Source organism: Antrostomus carolinensis, unplaced genomic scaffold (genome assembly GCF_000700745.2).
Source record: "Antrostomus carolinensis isolate BGI_N321 unplaced genomic scaffold, ASM70074v2 scaffold33465, whole genome shotgun sequence".
NCBI lineage: Eukaryota > Metazoa > Chordata > Aves > Caprimulgiformes > Caprimulgidae > Antrostomus > Antrostomus carolinensis.
The window spans coordinates 41,229-60,074 of NW_010314916.1; the positions used below are offsets into that span (position 1 = coordinate 41,229).

General features: G+C 44.3%; 1 protein-coding gene across 1 annotated transcript in view; it reads right to left on the reverse strand.

Moving 5' to 3' along the window:
• RREB1 (ras responsive element binding protein 1) overlaps window positions 1–18,846 on the reverse strand; it is a 66,739-nt gene that overhangs the window by 14,485 nt on the left and 33,408 nt on the right. Inside the window, exons 7-8 of the mRNA XM_010167804.2 lie at window positions 10,160–10,349; window positions 5,640–8,382 (exon numbers count right to left, since the gene is read on the reverse strand). Of these exons, the coding sequence (XP_010166106.1) occupies window positions 5,640–8,382; window positions 10,160–10,349 (2,933 nt within the window). The remainder of the gene's footprint in view (window positions 1–5,639; window positions 8,383–10,159; window positions 10,350–18,846) is intronic.

Sequence of the window (18,846 nt, forward strand, 5' to 3'; positions counted from 1 at the left end):
TTTTTCCTTTTTCTCCTTTACTGCTTGGTGACCAACTACAACATCCTGACTGCAAGCTCCTCAACAGCAGGCTCTCTCCTGAGATACCTGGTACCCATATGAATTTGACACAACTTCCATCAAAGAACATCTTTCCACTGAGTTCAGTGGAACCACAGGTTGAATAAGCAATCAGTTACTTTCTCACAGGAGAAAGTTTTTCGTTTCTGTAATTCATTTAAATGACTAGAACAAGGGAAGGGACGGGACTGAGTGCAGGAAGCGTTGAAAGAAAAGCCAGGATCACACAGTGCAATGAGGAAAGCAGTCCTGCAAGACTTCATGACGAAGAAAGAGATTGTGTGGATAATTACCTGTAAAAGGAGACCAACTCTTGTCACACCTTCCACCTCACAGCCAAAACCTCTGAACACACATAACCCTCCCCTCTCCTCAGCCAGCAGCCTCTTTGATACAATATTGTGGATATGTTTCTCACTTTAATCTTCCACAAGTTAGTTCTGTCCTAGTTAACATCTCAACCCGTAGGAGGGATTCCCCACATCTCGCAGACATCTCAGGCACTGTTTCTTTCTCTTATTTTTCTTCCAGCATCAACACAACTTTTTAGAAGTGTCAAGGCACTGCTTTTTGTAGGCTTTCAAGTCACCCTTTCTTTTTAGATGCCTGCTAAGTCAACCAGAAATTTATGGTTACGAGTATCACCACTTTCTGCACTTTTATTTGGCTTCATTCACAATGCAAATACAAAACAGAACTTCAAAGTTAAGCAGAAATCCTTTTGCTTCATGATAGCCCAATTCCTTTCCACATTTCTTCTCAAGCATGCAATGACAGGATTAGCTGTCATTAGGGGATTAATTGCTTGAAACTCAACCTGCATCTCAGGTCACAATTTTCTCATATTTTCAGCCGTTAAAACTTTTGTATCAACCAAATACTTCCCATATAGACCAATACTTAACAACAGATATTATTCTTTCCACAAAAACATCCGAGTTGGAGGTCTCAAAACCCAAACAAAAATCCTGCTTGCTGTTCAAACTCCAATCCTTCTACCCCAAGTTACAGTCCCATTCCCAAATGGCAACTGCACAGCTTTCCAAATATGTCACCTTTAAAGGCACAAAAAACATCATTCAAAACACCAGTATTCTCTGCTTCCTGTACTGTCCCTTAAAGGCAACTCCTCTTCTGATAAAATATACTTATTCACTGGAGGGTGACCTCAACAGTCAGTTAAGATGCAATGATGTGATTTGAATTTTTATTAAATTTTCCCGTAAGAAAGGTCATGGCCTGGATTAAAATACATCTGTGCCTACATATTGACTCAGAACTGACTGTAAAATTTGGTTAGCAGCACAGCAGGACTAGTCTAGGCTGGACACTTTGTGGAAGCCAGTCAATTGAAGGGAGTCTTTTTCAATACAAAGGGTCATCCAAATAATCACAGCATGTAAGATCATTCCTTAATTAAGGTACCTCCTGCCACTGTTCTACTAGTGGAAACACATTATCACCATGGTAAGGACAAGTGTTGAAAAGTAAAGATGTCTACAGTTTCACTTTGACTTAAGTCATAAAAGCAACGAATAAAAATGCCTCCAGTCCTTTTTTTTTCTTTTTTCATGACTTTTCCAACCAACAGGAAACATTCAGGTTCGTGGGCTAGGTGTAACTGTATTTTATTTATTTATTGCTTTATTTTGTTTATAGATGTTCTCTTGTCCAGTTAATTCCTGTTGTAACAACAAAACAAAACAAAACAAAACAAAAATCCTTCCTCTGCTATTAAATCTCACTTTCTGCAAAAAATAATCTTGGGCCAAATAAGATCTGGCAGTATCACTCTGAAAATACCCTCAAGTGATTCTCTGCAAACAGATTTGGGTTATCTATAACGAGTTAATGTCCAAAAAGACTATTATTTTCATTTTATACTGAACCTAGTCTGATGCACATGCCATAAAAGCAGCAAAATTAACTGCACCACCTGCAGGGCACATTTTACTTGCTGCTCTGAGAATGAAAAAAGACAAGAGCAGGAGAGAAAAGCAAAGAAGAAAGGCAAACAGAGTTGAACATAGAAGAGTAAATTAAACAATAAAGACATCAAGAGAAAGAAAGTATTAAAAGCAAGTGTTCAAGCATGTTCAAACAAAACACAGGTACTGTGTTTGACATTGTAGAAAACCAAGCGATGCCAAATTCCCAGTGCCCCACTGGTGAGCTTTGCATTAAAATAAAAACTGTCGAGGAAGGTGTGTGCTTCTTCAGGGAAAAGCTTTTGAACTGAAAAACACACAGTGGTGTTGAGGCAAGAATAAGCAGAGTGAAAGCTTTCATCAGAGAGACTTTTGGTTGCACGAGGGATGTGAGTTCCTGGTAGCATGTGCGTTTTTGAGCTTTCACAAAAGGTAAATCTGATCCTGACATCGCATGGAAGGAGTCCTCTGTGTTGAAATGTAATTGAACAGGAAAGCCACACTTGCAAAAATCTTTTCATGTCTGTATAAACACAGTAACTTAAAACAGGTAATACAGAGATACTACTTAAACGCTCAAAATGATGTTCCTTTTCCTCAACCATGCTCACTCATTGTCAGCTTAGACCACTTACACAGATCACTCCAGTAACAACTTCCCCTACAAATGGACGGAGAAGAGCAAGCTGCCGCTTTTTAGCTCAAATGACTGTGTTGTTACTTTGACAGCAGCCTCCTACAGAAATCTCGGGGCATGGACCACTTGCCTGCAGTGATTCCCTATGGAGCAGATACCCAACACATGCTTCCACAGTTTGGAAGCAGATCACCAGGACTCACATGCATGCCACTGACATCTGCCTCTTGGCCCCTTCTGATCAAAGGGCTGGAGCACCTCTCCTGTGAGGACAGGCTGAGAGAGTTGGGGCTGTTCAGCCTGGAGAAGAGAAGGCTCCAGGGAGATTTTATAGTGACCTTCCAGTACCTGAAGGGGCTGCAGGAAGGCTGGGGAGGGACTTTTGACAAAGGGCAGGTAGGGATAGATCAAGGGGCAATGGCTTTAAACTGGAAGAGGGGAGATTGAGATGAGATCTGAGGAAGAAATTCTTTCCTGTGAGGGTGGTCAGACACTGGCCCAGGTTGCCCAGAGAAGCTGTGGCTGCTCCTCCCTGGAAGTGTTCAAGGCCAGGTTGGATGAGGCTTTGAGTAACCTGGTCTAGTGGAAGGTGTCCCTGCTGATGGCAGGGGGGTTGGAACTGGATGATCTTTAAGGTCCCTTCCAACCCAAACCAGTCTATGATTCTGTGATTCTCTCCCCAGGTCAGGGCGCAGCATCAAGCCCAGACAATAAAGTTCCCCTTTTCTCTTTACAGTAAGATTAGTGAATAGAATTTTTTCTTAACTCCTTTTAAAAAACAGAGCTAACCAACAAGTCACTGCCTGTGCAATAGGTGGGGACAGAAACAGTGCATTGCACTATGACACTGTCAATATCTCCATCAGAAAACCAATTCGCCCACCTAGAACACAAACCCAACAAACTGCTGTATCTGTCACGCAGCTGCCAAACTCCTCCCATGCCACCAGCACCTGACACTCACCACAATAACATGGGCCTCGCTCCACCTCCACCTGAATGCATCCTAGGGCTTGCTTTGGCACCACCTACCTGGCCTAAATCTCTTCTACCTTCCTAGCTTACCTTTCCCTCTCTCCTCCAGTAAGCCTCACCTACACTGCTGCCAGAGGGAAGCCGCTGTAAACTCCCAGGTTAGAAATGGAGTGCTAATGTCACCTGAAAGGAGATGCCTGAAGGCCAAACCTTGCTGTGGAGTGGTCCTCCAGCAACAAGTCTCCCTCAACACTGCCCTGTTGATGATTAGGAAAGAGCTCAGTATTATCATTGCCACAGCACACCAACCAGAATCTGATTACTGCCACAGTATCACCAAAGATCTTATATCTGCACCGAGGATCCAGCCCTGCTACATCCGCAGTTGCTCACCTGCCTTGTGGGGATTGCACCACAGGCCTTCTGAAAGGATGGTCTCTCCTTCCAAGCACGGTGGTGGTAAGGGAGACAAGTTTTACCAGTATAACTCATGGTCGAGTGCATGTTCCTGTCTTCATTAAGGCTTTACACCAGTGCTGCTGCCTTGGAAGTCTGCCATCAATAAGCAGGCCAAGCCCCTTAGCCTGGGAAAAGCCTCTCTATTGTTTTCTGTCTCATGAACAATTCTTCATTAACTATATATTTTTTTTGGAGAGCAGGGTGTTAGAAAACAATTGATATGAATAAAGAGCTCTCCTTCACCATTGAAAGTAAACTGTATGCTTAATAAGATGAAATAGTTTGGTCTCTGTGGGCCAGAAAACAATAGCCTCACTGTTGCACTGATACCTTGCAAGTTACGTCCTCACATCACCCAGAGCGAACTGTAATAGGGACTGCTCCACAGCTCAGATTCCGTTTAAACCTCTTAGCTAACCTCTTTTACCTGTTCAGGTTTCTCTCTTTAGCATAGACATGAATCAGTTGCTTCAGGAAACCTCAATTCCTTAAAAAAAATATATATATATTAAATTATCTTTTATGAGGCTGCAATCAAGTCCCCTACGTTTCTTATGAACACCCCAAACTTTGATTCTTCATGCCAGGAGGTGAGATTGCATAATGAAGCAAATAACATCAACAACTGTGACTGACTTAAAAGGGAGCAACAGCAAGTAGAGCTTTGTCCTCTCTCTCTCCAAGAAGGATGAGAATCTACTAATTACTCTGCAAGTAGAGCTTTGTCCTCTCTCTCTTCAAGTAGGATGAGAATCTACTAATTACTTTATTACAGTGTGGGTGGAAAAAGGAGTGAACTTCAAATCGGCTCAGCATTCAACGCAGTATTTCCTTTATAGCAAAGAATGAAAAATAACCCCAAACCTAGAATAAATCTCCTCCCCAACACCTCCTTTTGTTTACACCAGGTTTGAGGTTACTTATAGAGTGGCACAGTATTAAAGATTCCATACATGCCTTCACGCTTTAGGGCATAAGCCCACCTTTAGTGGTCTAGCACTGTGAAGAAACATTTCCTAAAGGTAAGCTACTATGTAATGCTCAGGATGATGTTTCTCAGATCCTCCTTCTTTGAGCTGTCAAATAAAAGCTACCCCAGGAAAAAAATGCTAAACACTACACTATTTTATTTTCCTGCCACAGTTCTATACTTATTTGCTCATTTCTATTAATCTTTTTATCATTACTGATGCAAACAGAGAGCCACTGGAAGCAGCCAAACAAAACACCTAAAGCACAATGAAATATTCAACACACATGTTCACCTTTAAGATAAAACAATAATGAACACCTGAAACCAGAGCCTTTTCCCAGGCACGCTAAGTTATGCCACTGAAGTCAAATGGGTTTAGCAGCTTCATTTGCCCCCTTGACACGCAAAGGCAAACAGATTATTCCATTACTGAAAAATTTACCACCAACACTACACAACAGCAACTGGTAGGGATTTGCAAAATAATGAAGAATACCATTCAGACATCAGAGAGAGAACAAGGAAGGAAGATTCCTCCACGGGGAAGTCCTTCCATGAGGAACATCTTCAGGGGCTACAATCCACCATGAGCAGAAGGTGCTCTTACCTGTGTGAGTGAGCATGTGCCGCTGCAGGGAATTTGCCCATGGAAAGACTCGAGGACAGTAAGGACAGGGGATATTTTGCAGGCAGTCTGAGTAAGCGTTCCTCTTCCCTCTCAGCAGCTTATCTTCAGCAGTTTCCTTCTCATCCTCACTTGTTCCATTTCTGCCACTTTCCTCCTTGAAACTGTCAGTGGACTGCAGAAATGGGCTAAATTTATTAGTGTCTGTGGTAGCCAGCATCTTCTCTATGCTGGCAAACTCCCCACTTGACTCCAGATCCACACCACTGCTAAGTTTAGGCTTATTTTTTGTTCCTTTCTTTCTACCTCTTTTCTTAGTCAACCCGGCATCGGCAACGGGAGACTGCTCCGGATCACAGGCCTGACTCAGGTCACTGGGCAGGCTGGAGTCTCTCTGCACGGCAGTCACGATTGTCACTTTTGCTTTGGCATTCCCTGATTTGTCACACCCAGTGGAGCTGCTCACTGCCTTGGCATTGGTGTCTGCAGCCTCCGTTTTCAGCAAAGCGGGAGCAGAAGACACAGATGAAATGATCTGTGCAATGGAAGCCAGCGGTGGCAGATCTTTAGTTACTGGAGGCTTTGGCAAGAGAGGTGGTGGTGGTGGTTTAGGCCTCAAGGGTCTCAGCAAGGCAGAATTGCCAAGGAGAGCCGGGGAAATGATTGGGACAGTCAAATGCAATGAACCTTTCAGTGGCTGGGGATGTCGGACAGCCCTGTTTTTCTCTGAGTTCCCATTGGCACCAAAAACCAAAGGACACTGCAGACAGTTATAGGCTTTATCACTGTTCCCAGAAGCAGCCAACTCTTGATTCCTGGCTTCGCATGGGACATCATCCTTATCCTTCTTCAGGGCTTTGGGAATGGACAGGTCAATGGGCTCCATGGAACAGTCATAGAGGGACAGGGGAGAAGAGCCAAATAGGTTCTCCTGCTTCACTTGCACAGCGCTCAGGTTTTTGTTCTTCTGAGAGAAATCCAATGGCTCATCAAAATCCATTGGGAAGTTGCCCGCAGGTTCAAGTTTGATGGGAACGTGAGACGACGTCGCAAGCAAGAAGCCATTTTGTGGCTCCAGGAAAGGCGTCATGGACTTACGGTCCATGTAAGTGCTGTCTTCCAATAAAGGAGGGTCCGTCTGGCTTTCCTGGGCACTGCAGTCCACCGCTAAGATGTAATTCTCAATCTCCCTTTCTTGCACGTGCAAGTGCTGCTTGAGGATATGGTGAATGCAGTTTCTTTTGGCCGAAAAGGCTGTGCCACACTCCTTGCACTCAAAGGGCTTCTTCTTCTGGCAGCTGCTGTGCGTCCTCATGTGAATGCGGAGGGCCCGGTAATGCTTCAGGTCCTCACCACACAGCTTGCACACAGTGTCTGGGGAGCAGAAGGCATCCACCATCTCAGCGGCATTGCTGGTGACATATTCAATGTTCTTCTCTATATCCTTCCTGGTCACTTTGAGGTGCTTCTTTCGCAGGTGCCTCTCGCAATTGGCTTTAACTGTGAAGGGGTAGTGGCAGATTTTACAGATGTAAGGCCTCTCCCCGCTGTGTGTCCGCAGGTGCCGGATCAGCGCTGCCTTGTCAGCTGCGATGTAGTCACAGATGTTGCACTGGTACGGGGAAATACCCAAGTGAGAACGGATGTGAGCTCTCAGGACACCAGAGAAGGCAAACACCTGGTCACAGAAACGGCAGGGGTACAAGACTTTCCTCATGGTTGGGGTTTTCTTGTTCGCTGCCCCTGCGATGATGGCTTTGAGGTCCCCTTCGGTCACCTCTTGCTTGATCTTGGCTTCCATGCTCAGAGGCAGGAGAGCTTCAATGATGCTGTCCTGCTCCAGTTGCGTCTTCATCTCGTGCTGAGTTAAAGGCTCTGTTTTGGGTTGGAGGAGCAATTGCGAGGAAGGACTTGATTTGGCTCCTGGCTGGGGGAGGTGAGAGTTGGAGGAGGACTCTGCTGAGTTCTTGATCAGCCTCAGAGGGGGAGGTGGGAGGCTTGGGCTGATGCAGCCAGGGGAGGCTTGCTGGGCACTGATAAGAGGAGGAGGTGTAGAGGTTGCGACGACTGTTCGGGGTGTTACCAAAGGCTTTGGCTTCAGTGGCGGCATGTGCTTGAAAATGGACTGCACAGGGACAGAAGGTGCCTTAGAAAGTGGAGGAAGACTGATTTGCGGAGGAGCAGAAGAAGCCATCTTTAAGATCTGCTGAATGTCTGCCAGCTCAATAGCAGACTCATTGGAGATGGGTTTTACCACAATACTGCTGTCAGGCTGGATGATAAAACCCTTCTGGAAAGGCTGCAGCGAGAGGAGCTTTATGTTTTCTTTTGTAGGGGGAAGGACTGAAAATGACCCTCCCATAGAGGCAGCTTCCAGAGGAGAGAGGCTGAGCAGACCAGTGCTGCCGGGTTCCTGAGGTAGGTTACTCTTCAGTGCTCTGAGCTGCATTTCTTGGACCTCATCTTGTGTATTGTCCTCCTGCTTGACAGGCTTGATGTCTTTGGTGTACTGTAGGCCCAAGGATGCCATGAAGGCTTTCTGGTCTGGGTTCTCGCCGGGTGGGGTCGTGGACTGTGGCTTGTGCTTGTCTTTTCCCTGATCCACCACGTGAGTTTCTGTGTGCAGTTTGAGTGCCGAAAGCATGGGGAATGCCTTGTTACATGTCTCACAAATAAAACGATGGAAGTCACTGATGCACCTTCGCAAATTTGTTTCACACCAGACCTACAAGACACACAAAAATATTTAGAGTAGACATTTCAAACTGGAAAGGCATCACATGCTGCTACAAAACAAAACCAGTTCACTCTGTCTTCCACTGTCCAAATTAAGGAGTTTAGAGCAGCCACTACCCACCTGGCATGGAGATATTCCTGCTCCACAGCCTTCAGTCACCTAAGTGGTGTACCTACATTAAGGGCTGATTCTCCAAACGTTCCCTTCTCTAAGTGCAAACTTCTCCAGAGGGCTATTCTGACTCACAAATACTTTTCCATCCTAAACTTCCCTTCCAGCAATCTCTCTCACTTCACTGACAGGACAGGAGCCTCAGTAACCTTCAGTAAGCTGGTAAGTAAGACTACCACCTTTAGTTTTATTGCTACAAAGACACCAGGAGGAGGAGAGGAGAAAAAACAAAATGACATCCAAGAAGGCAAAACAACATAAAGCAACCAAAGTAATATCCCCCAAAAGCACATCAATGAAATGCAGAGCCCAAGGTGGGAAACCTTTTGGTTAGTGAAGTCTGACTCTATTTATTCTCACAAGAAAAATACTAACCTCACAGATGGATTTTACACCTGTCCCTGCAAATGATCATGAATCCAAATGCTATATTTAAATACTACCCAGATAGCTTATATGTTGCAAAGGTTCCACATCAAAAAACAGCACAAGTGATTAATCAAGGAGAGGGCTGGCAGGATCTTTATACACTCTACACACTTTGTTCAGATACTTTGTAGGTCTTGCCTCACACAGTGCAAGCAAAATTATTACAAAAGGAAAGTCCCAACATTTAAATCGCTTAATAACTTAAAATGTCTGTCATTAATTACAAAAGAAGTAAAACCAAGTTGTTTAAAAAGTTCTCTCTTATTTTGTAACTTTTACAACAAAACTCTACTAGAGTTACCGAATTACCTAAAGGCTCCCCTGGACCAGCAGCAAATTTAAGGTCTACTGCCCTGTAGCCAGAAATCACTGCTTTAATCCAAGGAGAGTAAGAAAAGTGCAGATACTGAGTAAGCATGGTCCTGATGGATTGTGCTCTTGATTTCTTTTAAAATAGATAAGCAGCTCCATCCAGACCCAAATCAGGTAAGGCAGGCAAGGTCTGACACAGGGAGGAATAATACATCCAATTCAAAGCTTCACGGGTCTCAGAAAAATATCTACAGACTACCCCTCTGCCTTTCCCCAGTCAGTTTCCCTGAAAGGTGCAAAATCTTAAGGACTCACGAAGTAGAAGGGTTATTTGGGAGTGTTTTGTGAAGAAGTCACTGAAGATGCCACCATTTAGTAAGTAAGGTGGCTTCCCAAAGTTTTTAATGACAAAATCTTTCACACCACAACTGCATCCTAGTTATGGTAAATTAAAATAAATAATGCCTTCCTTACTAGATGTCCTCCCTATTGATCTTAAATGTGGGATGGTGTGGGGAAGGTGAGAACTAATGGGCAGGTTGCAAGAGGCAAGGATCTAATACCACACAGGTTTTCCTTTAAAATATTTTTATAGATCTTTACACCAATAGCTATCTCCTGGAATGCTGAAAAAAAAACCCAAAACAACCAAAAACCAATCCAAATATTCTTTAGATTAAAAAAGTAAAAGGAAAGGCAGGAAGTGTCTGAAGCCTACAAAGACCGTGGTATTGTACTTTCCACAAAATATTCCACACCCAGTCTCTGCCTTATCAAGGACGAGTCCTTCAATGAATTCAGAATGCACTTCATCAGTTGTCACGTTGAGCTATGAAAAACAGAGTTCTCATACCTGAGAAATGCGGGGAAACTTCCTACAGGAGAAGTCCGTGAATCCCAAGTCGTGGAAGCCTGCTGGAATCGAAGGGTTGTTCTGAATGAAAGGCTTTCCCATGGGATCTCTGGGAAGCTGCTTGTGGATAACTGCATTATGGCGCAGTAAGCCCCGATGAGTACGAAAGGTTATACAACAAATGTCACACCTGGAAAGGGAAACAATAAAACAGAAATTACTTACTGACTGCTGCAAGCTTAAGAATTATCCTTCTCACATTAGGGCAGCCCCCTTCATCTTGCCCCATGATACTAAGAACCTGCTAAATGCAAAATAAAGCCACAGCGTGTCAAAAACTTATCACCACAGAAAGGCCGTTTCAATCACAGTCACTTTCTACCAGTTTCTGGCTATTAAGTTCACTGGAAGTTCAAAGAATACAGCCCATGAGAACTGAGTGTCCCACGTGGGCAGACAGCAAAGTGGCAGCTGAGACCACAGCCTTCCAACAACCTTCCCATAGTCTGACATAAAATATTTCAATGGCTGTACACTGTTTCATTTTTACTAAAAAGTACTATTAAAATAAAAGATATTTTTTAAAAAATAGCGACAAGGAAAGGCTAAATCAGACCTAAGTAGTAAGCAGCTGCAAATGTAGAAATAGGTTCTTAACTACTGCTTAAAACATACTACCGCACTGCACTGAAATACCCGTGTATGAATTTTCTCCACACTGCCTTTCCATAAACTTTTACTGATTTTTCTCAAAGCTGTTATGAGAAATATACTGTTTTAAAAGAAAAACTAGTGCTCCCTGAAGGGTAAGAGGGTCAGAGGAGGAAGACCTGAAACAGGTTCAATGCTTCTGACACTCATACGTCCCCTTCACAGCTAGTGTGCTCCAAAGGAAAATGCAGAAGCAGCACCTTTTCCTACTCACACCTTACCGCTAGGATTTCTTGTTTTTCTGAAGGTCTCAATTCCCAAATTCAGCAACTCAAAAGTTTCTCACATAAAGTAGACTTGTGTTAAACCAGCTAACGTATTGGAAATGCAGCTACGCTGCAGGCAGTAAGGACTACACAGCAACATTTGGCCAACACATCCACAAACCAACTCACTGCCTTTTGAACACCTGGGATGTGAGCTCTCCAGCATGACAGGTCACACACGTCCACTCTGCATTCAACAAGTGACACACAGTTTTACTCAGCATGGTTCCTTGATGGGTACAGCTCCAGCTCCCAACCAAAGCAGGAGTTTCACAGAAGCAAACACCAGTGAACGTGAAGCAGTCAGATTGTCAGTGAGAATATTATATGTGCTAGTTTTCCACGTCTCCCCCTGCCTTAGTTCTCCCCATACCGTCTTCACCTTCCACATCAAGGAAAAGGACATGTGCCTACTCATTAAAAAAACATCCTGCAATTAGAAATTACTTCTGACAAATTCCTGAAACCACTCCCTCCCTGTCCTTTCCCTAACAAACTCCCATTGTTGTTCTTTTTATCACTACATAAACTTCCCCAGACCTTTTTTATACCCTGAAAATGAAGAGATAACCAAGTCACCCACAAAGCAATTGGACTCATGGTCTCTGAGTGGTGAAAGAAGCAAGGGTGAAGTGTATGTACCACGGCCTTTGTTATCACGCTGCCCAGAAGGCTGGGACATAAATATTATGTGTTGGGGGTTTAATCTGTTTTATCTCCCCTGTGAATTCACTTGCATCCTACCTTAATTATTATTACCAGCATAGTCCCTGCATTCCATTAAATACCCAACCAATGCCATGTATGAAGCAAACGTTTAGGTCTGTTAAATATGACAACAATCTCTGGTGAGGAACAGGGAATGTCAGCACGTAGTGCTCCTCCAGCACCAGGACCTACGGCTCTCCTCCAGCTCACCTGACAGCACCTATTCCGTGATACAAAGCTTTCATCTTCAGCAAAAAAAATAACACACAACCACCAAAACCGCTGGGGGAAGGAGGGCATTGAAGGGTTAGAGCAGTCACCTGAAGAACTTGCAGGCTACTGAAATACATTATTTTTTGGAGGTGAAGAAAATGCCTCGTGTGGAAGCAAGCAGTGCTTCTGGTACGCTCCTCCCAGCATGTCACAACGTGATGACGAGAGCTTGCAAGCAATGCTCTGCACCCCCGGGAGCACCTCGGGGGGTCTGTGTGGTTGGCTGTTCTGCAGAGGGATGTAGATCCTCTCCTCAGGGCACCTTGAGGTCCCCGATGTCCCTGGCCTCCCCTGGACCAGCAACCCAATGCAGCGGATGTATCCCCTGACACGTGATGGGGCAGGCACAGCTACTACTGATGGGACCAGAGAGCTACCGGGAGAGCTGGTGCCTGCCATGATACCCCCAGGATTTGGTCTGAGCAGGAGCCAGTGCTCCTGGGCAAGCAGCCAGCCCCACACACAGCAGGGAGATGTGCTTCGTCCACCTCACGCTCCCTCACCTCCATCTGCTGTAAGACATGATGATTTTAAGCACTGGTTTATTTAGGGCTCCTATCAAAAGCTGCACTTGAGAGTAAACCTTTCAGAGCAGAGACCCGTGTGAAAATCCTTCGCAGGACACCTGTATCAACTACTACGCCTCAGGACAGTAATAATTTGCAATTTTAAAATGGTGTTTTCCATGCAAAGGGAACCGCCTGCCCTTCCCCAAAACAAACGTAATACATCTTGAAAAAGGAATATGCACTTTCTCTCTTTTATAGTGCACAGAATTAAACACCTCTCTGTACTTTTCTCTTTCCTCCTTAGTCTTTTATTTTCTTTGCTGTGAGTGAAGAAGCAGCAAGCAAAAAGAGAAGTCAGGAAAAGGATTAAGCTCATTTTCTGTTTGGTCAAAAAGAAGCTCCTGGCTGAAGAAAGAAACATCCAGATAAATCACGCCTGTCATCTCAAGATGCAGGCACTTCAGGGCATACAAATGCACTGCGCCCTGGCTCAGCACCTTCCCCTGGTGTCACAATTTACAGGATCACACGGGAGCTGGAGCGTGGAAGGGACCTGTGGATGCTCTCCCTTCCTCCCTGGTCCAGGCACATTTGTAAAGGTGGCTGCAGCTTGGAGAACTGGAATAAAAACAGTCCGAGAAAAGCCCTCCCTGGGAGATGTGGAGCAGCCTCTGTGCTGCCTATGCTGGCACCTTGCACCCACGCCGCTCACCAAGGACAAGGCAGGTCACTGTAAAGCCACTCCTGATGCCGAGGGGTGCCACCACGATGCTGGCTTGAGAAGTCTCTCGAGCTCTGCAGACCTCACTTGGGCTTGTCAGTCTTCACTATGGATGCAAGCTATTTAAAAAACACGGCCCCTCTGCCCAAGTGTGTGTGTGTGTGTATGTGTGTGTGTTGCTGTCGAGCTCCCTCCCCTTCACCTCAAGTAGGGAGGGAGTCCCAGTTTCTCCCAAATGACACGACTCGAGCTTTGAATACAATTAGAAATGGAGCTGCAGATATGGACATGTACCATCTCCAAGAAAAACTTAGAGGTTCTAAGCTTCAAAACCTACCCAGTTAAGGCAAGCAATGTGCTGCATTAACTAAGGCTTGTGTTAATTTAAAATGGGGTAAGCTGCCATGCCTAACAATGCATTAACTGGAAGCATTAATTTTTTTTTAAGGAAGCCTAATCATTACTTTTTCATCAGTACTATTTTTCATGTTTAGGTAGTGTCAATGTCTACAGTATTTTTAAACCTAAAATCACAGTCTAAGAAGGACAAGAGAAAGGAACCCTAGGTGATACAAACATTCTTTTCATCTTGCTTAAATAGCTTTTAAAAAAAAAAAAAAGTTAAATAATTGTGGAAAGTCTGAAAAGTCCAGCATATCACATAAAGCATCTGAAACATATGGTAATACTTTGCTCATGATGAACTTTAAAAAAAAAAATAAAACAAAACACCAAAAAACTCCCCCTCTCCTTACAATTTCACAAGTCTGCTCATGTGTAGTGCCAAGTCAAACAGGGATGGTATGGCTGCAGAAAACAGAGATGGGAACAGGTTCTGAGGTTGTTAGCAGAACAGGCAGAGCAAGGGCTCAACACCTGAGCAGAGATAAAAGCACTCCACTTGCAAGGTAAGTTTCCAGATGTAGCAAATAAAAGCTGCTGTGTTATCATGTGACTGCTAGTCTTGGCCACAGTTGTCCATTTTTCTATAAATACGACTCTAGAGCAAAGAGAAGAAAGCTGTTCAGTTCCAAGCACAGTGATTCAATTATAAGTAAAAAGGAAAAAAACCTGCTTTTAGCAGCTACAGCCGCTTTAAAATGAGCTTCATTCTCAACTGTCCTTGCGTTCCAGAGTCACTGGTACCTGCACAACGCCAACGTAACTCTAGTGCTCTGGCTCGCTGGCAGACGCGCACGAAGCAAGTGGGTGAGAAAACAGAACTGCTGAGACACAAAAGCAGAACCAAAATACAACTGTGTGACGACAGGGCAAAGACCAGGCTGACCTTGGTGCTCAGGCCACGTACCACACCAGGTGAGGCTGTTTAATTATTACTAGACCACCAGGGCACCTTTTTAGTTTTTTTTTCTTCTTAAATGCAGACAAGGTCTCTGTGTAAAAACACACCATTAAAAAGCTTTCTACTAAAATAAGTTATTATTCTTGAATTCTGTAATGCTAATTAGGATATAAAAGCATTTTAACAGGCCGTAAGAAATAGTCAATGCTTTGTGCAGGTTGTTCAAGAGGCAAGCCAGGATTTGCTACACTTATAACAAGCGGCACCTATGCAAGGAAAGTTTACAAAAGCCATGCCTGTTGCCCTGCATTACACTCTCCTCTGAGACAATTCCAATCTGTCAGCAATGGAAATAGCTTTTTGTTCCTTAAGAAAGGAAAGACATTTTAGAAAGGAAATGCAGAGCCAAATTTTAGGCAAAATTAATCAGTTTTGATTTTGATTAAGGGTAATGCAGTCAAACATTCAATCCTTCTAAATTTTGTATTTCAGTATGCCAAATATTTATATCCATCATTCTGTTATCAAGAAATTAAACAAACACTACGCTCTGCATTACCTGAGACTGCTGGTGGGAAAGGCAACACTATGTTGCCCATGTTTTGGATGTGAACAAATAAAACCAGCGTTAATTTCTAGGCCTTATCTAAAATAAAAAAGGTTTTTGTTTCTTTCCTGTCTGTGCTCTTTAGCAACTGCCACAAACAGAAGCAAGGAAAACAAGAATGAAACATATCCTGAGACAGAAGGCATTAATACACAGTTATGTTATTAAGTCATCTAACTCCTCCCAGTGAAATCCCTAATATGTACTGTTTTATAAATTTCCACCCTTGTCATTATTATTCTCATTTGCAGAATTAATGCAGCTCTCCTTATGAGCAAAGAAAATCCTATGCTGACCTAAAAATAACACAACTGGGGCAGAAGAGGAAGAGGGGTGATTCCCTGCTGTTAACTCGTGTCTGCACCACGGATGGGAGCAGGATCCAGCCTCCGCACCGCTAACATGTGCTGCAGAGAGGCCGACAAGGAGAGGGAGATGGAAAAAGGATGGTTTAAAGCATAATGGCTTTCATCACCTATGAAAGACAAACTAGCAGGTTACAGACATATTCCCCTTCAGGAAAGAATTCCTTTGCTTCTTTCTCACTTCTTTTAGGGCAAGATGAAGGGAAGGAGATGAGAGAGAGCAAATTAGTTTCTGCTCCTGTGTAACCCCACCCAGGTCCAGAAACTCATCTCCTTTTGGATGAAAAACTCTTCCTGGCCTCCACACCCAGGGCCCTGGGAAATAACATCCAACAGCTGCACTAATCTCTCCCACTTGCTGCAGATGAGTGATGGAAAAGCAGCAGCGCCGTTCCTGCCTCCCTCCCGGGGATCCCTGTGAGTCCTGCTGTCCTGCAATGACCGCTTCTGCCTCCTTCCCCCACGGCATCACCGCGTGTCTGACCCCGAAGGACCTGCTGCTCTCCCATCTCCGCCTCGCCCAATGTTATGGGTCAGCGCTGAAACTGCAAGCAGCTGAGCAGCACCAACTCCCTGCCAGGCGCAAGGGGCTGGAGAGGCTCCCGTTCCCTGTCCCCAGTGTGGAGGGGACGGACACAGCTCACCAGAAACTCAGTGCATGCTGCTTCACCTCCTCAGCAAAGGCAGGACTTTTAACTTTTCCTCTCTCCCACTGTCTCTCCCACTTTGTTACCAACATGTCCCGTCGCTCCCTTTAATCCTCTCCCTCAAAGAAGCCACCCTTGGGTGCAGCAAAGGCTGAAACCACTGCGAGAGCCTTTCTATTAATAGAGGGATGCACAATGCTATGTGCATTCCTACAGCCATGCTGTGGTCCAGGCGAGAAAAGTATCACGTAGGAGCCAGGGCAGACCCGATATAAACCAGGGTGATGTTGTGCTTCAGAAACTTGTCGGCATGCTGCAGAGCCGGTGTCCTCACTGGCGTATCGTGACTCCCACAGTCAGGGTAACTCAAGTGAAGTTAACTGCTATAAAGGTTTAATAAAAAGGCATGAGCCATCCTGTGCCATCTTCTTTCTTTGTGTGTGAGCAAAGAAAAAACCAGAAAAAAAGATTTCGCTTCTTCTCAACGCTGTAATGAATTGTATGTACCAGCAACACTTCAACAGCACCAGACTGAAACACCTCTGCCCCAGTGGAACAGTAGCTTACTCCACCATTTACTTCAACAGAATTAAAATGCAACTTAGAACAAATAAAGGGAAAATGGGAGATGGCCTGCAGACACTTGCACAAAGTAGTTCATTTTCTCATAATGGTCTTTTTACTTATTAAAGGTCAAAGTTTTAAAAAACAGAAGTGTCAAGAAATTGGCTGCACAAAAATCATGGAGCAAGAGCTGAAGATCAACATAAGTAACAATGAAGGGTTTAGTAATTAGGGCAAGCACACCTGGGAGTAAAAAAACCATGACCAGTACAGTCCTCTACAGCTACCAACATTGGAAGCTGCACAGCATCCAGAATAAAAGTCATTATTTGCACACACAAACTCACACAGACCTTCTGGTATTCTTTTGGGGTAAGGAAAGGAAAGCTCTTCCTGCCTTCTAACATGTCCTTCAAATATGGAAGCCAAGTACTTGTATAGTTTTAAAATTAATGGCAAGAGTTGAAATAAAAAAACAAAAACCAAAATCTATGTGCCTACCTCATTAAAAAAGCAACACCGCTTTTCACAAGAAACGTAAGAGGAAACACAAACTACAGGTGCTTGTCTATCCTATAACCATCCGCTGATGACAACAGGGCTCACAGATAGGAGCAGCTGAATCTGGACTGAACACCCTTGCTCTTATCTACATTTGCAGGTAAGCTATGCTCAGCATGCAGACGTGACTGCGAACACAGCGAGCAGCAGCCAGCACTTCGAGAGAGCCTGTGTCTGGTCATCAGGATCAGGCAGGCGTGCTAATAACCTATTTTGGCTCAGCCCTCTTTACCTCCTGGATTCCCTTTTACGAGAAGCTTTCCTCTACAGCCAGCTTTGCATTTTACCCACTTTCTATTCTTGCACCCAAGCTAAGATATTCACCACCATGTGACACACCACACGGTTTCACATGAGAGCGTCACTCCCTGTGTCCATTCACTATCTGATATTTTTACCCAGCTTCTCTGGATTCCCAGTCTCCTCACACAATGAGCTCCCTGATGTGAGTTGACCACTTCTAGGCCAGCGTTGGAGTCGTGCTGCTCTTCAGATGTTTCCCATCTCTCTTTTCTGAATACAAGCTTCAGAAAGCACTTAAAATGCCGTTCTGGTCTGCTTTTGCAGGCCAGCATACAGACAGATGCTCAACCCACTGATTTTAGTTCTCCATTTGCTCAGCAAAAGGATGCATTCACCAGCCTGCTTGCATACCCTCTCCTCTGCCTTATCAACATTAAAAGCTGCATTGTACTACAACACATTTTTGGTCCTAGCATTTACCAGAGCTGGATTTCATCATGATCATCTCACTCACAGAATTGCTCCTGCACTGAAAATGCTGCCAACAGAGATCAAGATTCAGTTCCTAGTTCCTATCAGCAAGGTACTGAGAAAGCAGCTTACAAAGCAGAGCAGAGCAGAGTAGGAGAGTCTGCCAAATCGGCAATGCCACACAACTGAGCCTTATGTGCCTTCATCCTTGGCTATAACAAGTCTTGTAGCACTGATGTTCTTAGTACTCACTAACTCTAGCAGTGGTTCCTACCTAAACGATCCTTGCTGGTACAATCTGAAACAATGACTAAGAAGGGAAGTATCGGGGCCAAAGTCTAGTGTGTCAAAACCAAAGGTCAAGGAGGTCCATGAACATGTTTACGCTGGAACGCTCTCCCTCTCTCTGTACTCAACAATTGTGTAGGACACAACCACCTCAGAATTACCCAGCTGCATTAAAAGAGCACAACATTTCACATTTTGAAGTGCTAACAAGGAATGAGGCTTATCTACGTGCACACTAACAATTGTGACAGCGATGGAAAAGCAGTATGAAATTTTACAATGCTGCATAAAGACTACTTGTCATTCATGCTTCAAGTTGCCTCCAGTAACAATAGTGTCAACTACTAGCAAAAAAACTTCTCTCCACCATCAACCTGTAGTTTTCTCTCACAAGCAACATCAACTGCAAATAACATTTAGTTTTTAAACACGTTCACTCTTGTAGGTTTG